Genomic DNA, 9180 nt, shown 5'->3' with positions numbered 1-9180 from the left:
GCAGCCTGTAGCTACATGTCATGGTACAGTGAGTCTTCAGTCACTCACTGTACCAGGACATGTAGCTAGGGAACAAGCTCAGCTGTTTCTATGTAATGCCCTGCAGATGCTCTGACTAAGCTGCTAGGGTGGAGCAGTTATTCAGTCACACACATACCATGTGTGTGCGCGCGCGCGCGCGTGTGTGTGTGTGTGTGACAGACCTGCCTCCACAGGTTTGAGAATGATAGGTCACCTTGGCAATGGCAGAATTCCACAGGTCACCAAGAAAACCAAGGATTCCTGTGGTGAAGTCCCAGGTGAGTGTGATATATCACAGGTAGAGTCTCTCACTCTCTCAAACACTCACACACACACACACAATTAGTATGCGTGCATACCTGGAATGCGTGTACTGTAAGAACGTGGGGAAAAAAAACACTTTTACCCACTTATTCAGTGCTTGCAGAACAATTCCACACACTAGGTACACACACACACACACACACACACACACACACACACAGAGGCTCCCTCGCACATGGTGGGCTCAGTGTGAGGAATGCAGATGGCTGATATGAACATCATGTGTGACCGCATCTTAAGGATTAGTACGTCTGGAGCAATTTGTAGGTGTAGCTCCCCGCCACAATGTGTGTGTGTGTGTGTGTGTGTGTGTGTATTCTACAGTGTGTTTCATGGATTCCAAGCTGAGCACTGGACTACGAGGATGTGTGAAGGACTTAATTCCAAAACGCTACATTGATTTTGAGGAGAGAAACTGATCAGCAAGGCCTATAGCTAGGTCATTATGTCAATAATAATCCATAAGGTTTTACTGTCATGCCATAATTTTTTAAGAGAAGATGCTGCATTTTTAAAATGGTGGATATGTTATGTCAAGTTCCTGCGTCAAAATGGATCCTTGACACAACAGAGGAGGAATTAAGGGAAAAGAGCAGAGGGAGAGGAGAGAGAGCAGGAATGTGTCCCAACATGTCGAAAGAGAGCGAGAGATAGGGAAGAGAATTCCCCTGATCCCGATCCAACATCTCATCCTCCCACTCCCTGCTCCTCCCTAAACCCTACCCTCCTGCCTACCTCTGCCCCTCCTAAAGCCTGGCTGCTGTTCCTGGCCTGCTCCTGCTCTTTGCTGTTTTCACTTCACTTTCTCTCCTGCTTGCTGACAAACACCTCACTTGTCCTAAAACCCTCCCCCAAGTCCTCTTTGTATCTTTCCAAACTCCTGTGAACATATATGGTGTTCCGTCTGAACTCAGCCTGTCCTCTGCTGGAGGGAGACCACTAAGAACTGTTTCAATGACTCCTGTTCAGACTCACAGGAAGTTCATACTCCTTCAGCTACACACACACACACACACACACACACACACACACACACACACACACACACACACACAGGCCACACCCCATCCTTGTGAAAATCAAATAGGTGGGTGTATTGCTTCATCAAACAGCCCTAATATCCAGAGACACAATAAATCAAGAATGTGCACTTTAACTTTGTTGAACTGGGAGGTTGTTCTTCACTGTGTTGATTTTGTGTTTAGAATGTACTAAACTGTTTATCCAAATGCATTTTTAAGAGCTTTATCATAATATGTCAGCTAAGATATGATATTAAGTTATAATATGTGAATCATTTCCTGGCTGGACATGACCAGACTCCAGATTAGATGACCCACCTTTATTTGTCTAATCCTTCCTGCCCCACCCACAACTGGCATGGGCATGGGCGCAGGAACACACTCACACACTCACACACTCACACACTCACATACAGAGCCATTGGCAGGAAGTGAAAACACACCCACCAAAGGGCTGGAATCATTTTTTTCTCCAATCCATACAGTTTTTACTCTGATGTGTCTCTTCATCATGCTCTCCACAGTCAGTGGCATGAGAAAATATTGTTACAAACCCGGGAGCAACTTTGCACAATCCACACTGCATTGTAGACAGAGACTCCTTGAGACCTAGATCAGGTTGTAGGAAATCCTTTTACATCACTCACTGGCCACATCCAGTCATCCAACTCAAACATGAAATGACAAACCTGTCATTTGTGCTGTAATCACAATGACAAATGGCAGTTATATTGTGCATGGCTGCTGTTTGCAAGGCGCAAGGACAGGAGCGGAAAGGTAAGGAAAGGTTCAGACTAGAGTGCTTGTATGGTCTGCTATAATCTCATCTAGTCCCATATCTTTTCTTTATCAAATCCACCTGTAGACAAAGTAGAGGAATTGAGAAAAGAGAACAGAGGGATGCTGCCTCTCAGCTATGCCTGGAATTTACCCCACAACAGATTTTTTTGGCCTGTAGTTTGAGTAGATTTTTCTATTCACCACCTGGTAACCAAAGTGGATGAATAAATTAGCCTCAGGCCATGGGAGTAGATTATTTCAACAGTGGTAATGACACTTGACGTGGATTATTATAATTATTATAATAGTGCGAAATTCCAACATCAGGAAACGGGCTATAACATGCTGAAATGTATAACCATGTTTTCACCAATTTCACCACATGGCACAAGGCTGGGCCACAATCAAGAATTTTACATGGTCAGGAATGAAGGAGTATAGTGTGTGGCTTGTGAATCAGAAGGTGTGTTTGGTATAAACATGCTAGTGAGTGGTACAATTCATTACAGTAGTGTGCTGCCATCTACTGGTTATACATTCTTGTAATTTGACTATAGTCTTATATCACTTATCATTAGCCAGGTTTCCATTTATTTATCCGACATACAGTATGTCATAATTCAGAAGGATATATGATTGAGTGACAAATGCCTTCCAAGATGTTTTGATTGAAATGTCGAAACTGTCATAAGTCCCATTGAACTGTCATAATGCCTACTGAACTGTCATAAGTCCCATTGAACTGTCATAATGCATACTGAACTGTCATAATGCATACTGAACTGTTCTGTCATAAGTCCCATTGAACTGTCATAATGCCTACTGAGCTGTCATAACGCCTACTGAGCTGTCATAATGCATACTGAACATTAATAAGTTCCATTGAACTGTCAGAAATCTCATTGAACTGACATTAGTCAAATTATGAGCACAGAAAGAAAATCAATAGAAAGGCCATTTTCTGATGGATCACAGTAATCTTTTGCTACAATTAAAGATGGCTGCCACAGACTCTTGATGTTGTAGTCATGAAAATGAGTCATTGTAGACAGTGCATGAGGCACAGGAAGTTGGAATGTTCAACATGGCTGCCATCAGAATGTCAAGCTAAATGTTGCCATGGCCATCACAACATCACAGTTCCATTGTCCTGTTAAAAGTTCCAGCAACCACTCAGCTCTGTGCATTCCCCTTATGACAGTTCAATGGAACTTATGACAGTTCATAAATTCAACTGTTGTAAGTCCCATTGAACTGTCATTAAGGAATGCATAGACCTGAGTGTTTGCTTTGTGAAATTGAATGGTCTAATCGGTCAGCTGTTGATGGGCTAGCAAAAAAAAACACATTGAAATTTGAAAGCACCCTGTCCCTTGCACTGGTAAACAATATTAACAGTCACACATGCATAAAACTGAAACTAAACATAAAGGTCTGTGCACTGGCAGCCATGATTTTCTCCTAATAAATCACAAATGCATTGTTCATAATTAAAAGTGAAATAAGAGATTTAATTTCATAAGTGCCTTTTTACACTGCATAGAAATGGTGCTCTTGTTTAGAATGATGTGTCCAGTCTAGTTACCGTTTAGGTTCTTTCAACAGTACATTTACGATCACAACAGGTAGTGTAACTTCATAAACAGTAACAGTAAGTTTATGATCACATTCACAACAGGTAGTTTAACTCCTCTTTGATGTAAACAGGCTCATAGTTTGGACAGCAGGGGTCAGCAGTTAGAGTCCTCCAGGTCACAGGCTGTCCTCTTCTGGTAGTTTGGTGAGAATATCCACTCCGGAAGAGGTGATGACCACTGTGTGTTCAAACTGAGCTGACCTGCACATACATAAGCACAAAACAGACCTGTACACACCAGATTTTGACAATAAGCTTATTAAGATGTATTGTTACTTCTTAAAACACAACTATCTGCTGTGTTTGAAACCACACGGTCAGGGAAAGGTGTGCTGCTAACATGACTGCTACACATACCTTTTATCATCTGCAGACACTGCTGTCCACTTGTCCCTCAGGATTCTAAACTCTGAAGACCCCTCCATCAGTATAGGTTCTGCAAAGCAACAGACAACATCAGACAATAACTCATACAGAGAAACACCTACATGTGCACACCAGAAATGTGAAATGTAACTCACCTATTGTGAAGGCCATCCCTTCATCCATGGTCATATCATTGTCATTAGCTGAAAACAAAGACAGAAAAAAGATTGTGGAGTGAAAAGACTATGACAACAAGGCTGATTTATCACAGATTTAATCATTTTTATTATGAGTTTTCAATATCCTAGCCTCAAGTCTTGTGAATCAATATCCCAGAGTCAACAATAAAGTTTTACAATGATAAGGACAATTATGTCATATATCCTACAAATCCATACACACTTATCCTAAATTCATACTTTCCCGTAGCAACTATTCTACATTTGTTTGCAACAAATGCATATGTATACACATGCACACAAACAGTGCACGTGATATGCACACATTAGCAGGTGTTCCCTTCTCACATGTCACACAAAAAGCCCCCCCACTCAAGTTTCATAGAAAACCCAGGAAATTTTGCAGGAGATTGAACAGCAGTCATCAATGCCACATCATGCCACCACAGACCCAAACTTACCATGGTGCCAGATCTCAGGATGGCCATGGAAGTAGGAGCCTATTCCATGTCCAATGAAATAAGGACACACTTGGAATCCATTGGCGTGGGCTATCTCACTGGATGTGGCACACAGAAAATATCAGTTGACATCAAGAGAGGAATTTGAACGTTTGGTATGTATGTACTGTGCGTGTGTGTACCTAATAGTGTTTCCTATAACACAGAGCTGTGCACCCGGCTTGCAGGCAGCGATGGCCTCGTCGCGACAACGCCTGGCTGTGTCCACCAATCGGCGTCCAACCTCATCCACCTGGCCAATCAAGAAGGTTTCTGAGGTGTCTCCATGGTAACCCTCCAAATACACCTATCATGAACAGGCAGACGTTAGTGATGGTAATAATTTTGCTCTGACTGAGCTTTAACACCTTCCATGTATTTGTGTGTGTGTGCATGTCTATTAAGAACAAGTCAGGGCACATCAACTTACAGTCACATCAATGTTGATAATATCCCCATCTTGAAGTTGCCAACTGCAAGACACAGAAAGATGAATGGTGTATAGAGAGAATCCGTTACATGTCCAATAATTGCACAACCCGCAAGACATGATTAAAAAGTAAAGCAAGTAATGTAATATTTTCAATACATATGTTATATCTGACAGCAGAGACAATGTTTTTTTCGTCCAATGATAAATTCTATTCCAAAATGCCACATTTCTATTTTGGAAAAAGATCAAGAACAAGTTCATCATTGAAATTTCTAAAATGTGATAAGCACCCTATCTGTAAAGGTGCTAGCATTTTGTCCATCAAGGACTTACATTATCAACAATCATTTAAAAAGTTACCATATTCTATTTTAATTTTGAGCTGAAAATAATTTTGTAAGCCTGGGTGTTATTTTTTATCCCAAATGGTGGATACCTCATTTTGGAATGAAACAAATCCAGTATAAACAAAGAGCAAAATGAGATCAAATGAAATTCTCTATCCAAGGACTATGAATGAATGAATTAATGTTTTTTGCTGTGTGTATCCAAATGCCCCGAGTGAATTTCCTGTCCATTTACCTGTCTGGTATACCGTGGCAGATCACGTTGTTGACCGACGTACAGACCGACTTGGGGAAACCCCCGTATCTGAGGGGGGAGGGGTAGGCGTTGTGTTTGATAGTCTCCTGGTGCACGATGAAGTCTATCTCGTCTGTTGTCATGCCAACCTGGAAGTAACACATCACACTTGTCATGTTGATTTTCAAGTGACACAGACACACACATAAACACAAACATACAAAATACATGCATTGATTGAGTGCCTACCTTCAAGCTGCGTCCAGCCAGTAGTAGCACCTGTCTGGCTAGACTGCATGCTCTGGCAAGGCCCTCGATCTGCTCCTGGTCTTTGATCTCTATATAGTCTGGCCATTCTGGGACCACTCCAGTGCCGACATAGCCAGGCCGCACAATGTGCTACAGTCAGGGAGAAGTGTAAAGACAGGGCGTGAAAAGTGGGTCATGTTGTTGCCCCAGCACCACAAACAGGTTTATTATACTGAGAGATGGGGACCTAACTACGATACTCAGTGATGAAATTCAGAGACTGAAAAGAGTTCCTCTATAAGTTACTTCCTTATACTAAAGCTGTTGCATTGTGGGAAGTACAGGGTGCCTGTACCTTGGGCACTGAGTAGGCAGGCCTAACAGTGGCTGGGCGAACTACACTGTGGGATTGAGAAGACTTCCACTTCCTCCAGAAGAAGCGTCTGTGTTGCTGGCACAGGAGGGCCGTGGGAGGACCAAAGCTCCCTAGACAACAAACTCTCTGGAGGAAGCCTCCCAGTCCTGAGGAAAAGGAGAGACAGCTCTGTTTATGGACGATAGGCTCCTGGTTGTCTGCTGAGAAAAGACAATGCTTTATCTTTGACTGTCTGGGATAGACAGCGGGATTCCCTTTCTGCTTGCGCTGTCCTTTCACTCGGCTGTCCATGGGTCGTTTAAAACAACTGTAGAAACCTATGGCGACAAGAATCACAACGCATTCCCATAGAGGCTACGTCTGTTTGTTAATTTAAGTTGGATTATAGTCGCTTTGAAAAAAGCTTAAATCGATACACGGACATAGAGGTGTGTAAAGGTATGGTAGTACATACGGTGCTGAATAGGAGCGGTGGTAGGCAGCGATGGCTACTGTAGCAAGCTAACATTAGCTAGCAAAGCCAACACCGACTGCCTTAAATACTACTACCTGCTGTTGTCACTTTTTCATCTATTCTGTAAATATTTACTTTGTTTTTATTTCACTCGTGGACATGTCCTGTCTGAGTACTCGCCATTGCTAAGTGTGTATTTGAAGTAGGAAAGGGTGTTTAGTACCTGCTCTTGCTGCAAACCCTGCGGCACAGGGCGCCGCCATATTGTTTGTGCAATGTGGTCACGTGGTTTGGGATAAGTGCCTGTTCAACTGTCATTCATGGTGTCATTACTGTTTTAGTCACAGAAAAAAAATACAATTGCTTCATCCCTTTTCTTTTTTTTACTCTTAGTATTTTAAATTGTCGTAACTGGCCACCGATCACTCTGGCAAAGTTTACATAGTAAACGAATAAGATTATTTAATTCGTTATCCTCTTCATATCTGCTAGTCAAAGCAGTGGCGTGCAGACTCTAAAGGGGCAGAGGCAAAATGCTCCTGGACCCTGGTGGCTCAGTTGGCTGAAGTGCCTATGGTCGAAATTGGCCTGGAACCTTTGTTGCTTTGTCACCTCCCCTCTCTCCCATCTTTACTGTCTCTTTTCACTGTGAACTGTCTAATAAAGCAGAAATATATATATGCCATATAAATGATCTTTAAAAGGGCACTTCACCAAAAATGCTAGGGGTGTCTGAGGGCATGGAGCTCCCGCATGGAGAGACTTTTGAAGATCTGCTTTTAAAACCTAATTTATGGTGAGTTTTGTACAGTGGCATGTACATACCCTTTCAATGGAGAAAATGCAATATACTAAAATTTCTCATTTTAATTTCCTAACCCTAACCTCTCACTGAGATTAATATGTAGGCTTAATCAAATCTATAAAAAAAAAATACAGGTATAAAATTATGTGCAATATGAACTTGAACAACTGCCCTCCCAAAGCAGTTTCTTTGTTTAGCAAGATAGTTTTTCCATTTTCATCTTTCAGACAACGAAGAAAAGATATTTCCATACAAGATGATAAAGCATTCAACCAGTATTAGTAGCCTATTTTCTAGATTACTCAATTGATAATAATTAAGTCGTAATTGAAATTTACACTTTCATCCACAATGTGCACCATAAGAGTCTAAAACATAACAACACAAGTTTTCCCTATATAAAATGTTTATTGTCTGCGACCCTGTGAGGACCATGTTTGGGTCTCGACCCACTAGTTGTGAAACACCAGTAGAGGACATCCTCACTGCAGCAGAGGATATTTCCTTGACTGTTAAACATTAAGTTACATAACTCTGCGGCCATGCCCAGTGCAGGTAGTGGAGATATAGGTCACCACCTTATCAGTGACAACAAACACTGTTGATATCTCATATGAACGCCTCACCAAGGTCACTGAGATAAGCTCTCATCCACTAGTCTAGTAAGTAAATAAAAAGTGACAACAGCTCTCAGCACATAAATAAACATTCTCTCTGTCTACTGATGTGGCAACAAAGTCAGTTTTCCTTGAAGAGGGGGATAAAGGTAAGTGAAACCGGAAAAGAAAAGCCTGTGGTCAGAGAGCTGTGTCAATTGGCAGTTTCTTATTTCCCTCCTGCAGACCACTGGCAGTTTCACACTTCACTGGTTTGCAGCAGCATTTTGCACAGTGTTGGGAAGGAATAGACAAATCCTGGACGGTGGAGACTTTTCTGCACGTGATGGCATACTGTATATGACACCTTTTCTGTTCAATGTTGATGATAATGCATAGGCTATAACCCACTGGCATTTTTCTGAAGGCTACATATGTTACTGGAGCTTTGCTGATAGCTGGTGCACGTATCCAAACATTCTGTAATAGGCCATATATGTGATAAGGTGTAGGCTACAGTTTTTTTTTTATAGTGCTAGTCTGCAAGTCACGACACTTTAGGCTACGCCCTCTGCAGACTTGTTAATGTGAATACAATGCACATTTTGCACATCTATAAGTAAATTCTATTTTATTCCTTTATTTTTAATTAATCGTACACTGTTTTTATTGCTTATTTTCGTATTACTTTTTATTGTTTACACTATATCGGTCTTTTCCTAACTGACTCAAATGCTGTTGCAACCGATTTTCCCACGGGAATCAATAAAGTGTCCTCTCTCCCTCTCTCCTCTCTTACAAATACCACCTTGAGAGAATAACACTGGTAAACAAATCTTCACTGAAGTATAAGTATG

At 41.6% G+C, this 9180-nt stretch overlaps 1 protein-coding gene across 2 annotated transcripts; it reads right to left on the bottom strand.

Moving 5' to 3' along the window:
* Nucleotides 1–3637: 3637 nt before the first annotated feature.
* On the bottom strand, nt 3638–7185 carry metap1d (methionyl aminopeptidase type 1D (mitochondrial)). 2 transcript variants are annotated; one of them, XM_071520494.1, is made up of 10 exons: nt 7146–7185; nt 6448–6614; nt 6187–6242; nt 5844–5987; nt 5259–5301; nt 4972–5135; nt 4790–4887; nt 4305–4352; nt 4141–4219; nt 3638–3984 (listed from the first exon to the last, which is right to left on the bottom strand). In XM_071520494.1, the coding sequence occupies exons 1-10, from the start codon at nt 7183–7185 to the stop codon at nt 3900–3902; spliced, it is 924 nt and encodes a 307-aa protein (XP_071376595.1). In that variant the 3' UTR covers nt 3638–3899. The 2 variants fall into 2 exon arrangements, with proteins under 2 accessions (XP_071376595.1, XP_071376594.1); XM_071520493.1 differs by lacking the exon at nt 7146–7185 and having other exon boundaries at nt 5844–5992; nt 6093–6242; nt 6448–6913.
* Between the last annotated feature and the right edge of the window lie 1995 nt (nt 7186–9180).

This window comes from Centroberyx affinis, unplaced genomic scaffold (assembly GCF_046629955.1).
Source record: "Centroberyx affinis isolate AG114_WGS23_722 - 3 ecotype Tasmania unplaced genomic scaffold, CSIRO-AGI_Caff_v1 ptg000804l_1, whole genome shotgun sequence".
In the NCBI taxonomy this organism is placed as follows: domain Eukaryota; kingdom Metazoa; phylum Chordata; class Actinopteri; order Beryciformes; family Berycidae; genus Centroberyx; species Centroberyx affinis.
Note: the sequence above shows the minus strand (reverse complement) of the source record. Positions and strands in the feature narration are given on the sequence as shown.

Coding starts and splice junctions, on each gene's coding strand:
- metap1d (XM_071520493.1), bottom strand. CDS start 6,759: ATGGACAGCCGAGTGAAAGGACAGCGCAAGCAGAAAGGGAATCCCGCT. Junction 6,243..6,447: donor CTGCCTACTCAGTGCCCAAG/GTACAGGCACCC, acceptor CCCTGACTGTAG/CACATTGTGCGGCCTGGCTA. Junction 4,220..4,304: donor AGGGATGGCCTTCACAATAG/GTGAGTTACATT, acceptor GTTGCTTTGCAG/AACCTATACTGATGGAGGGG.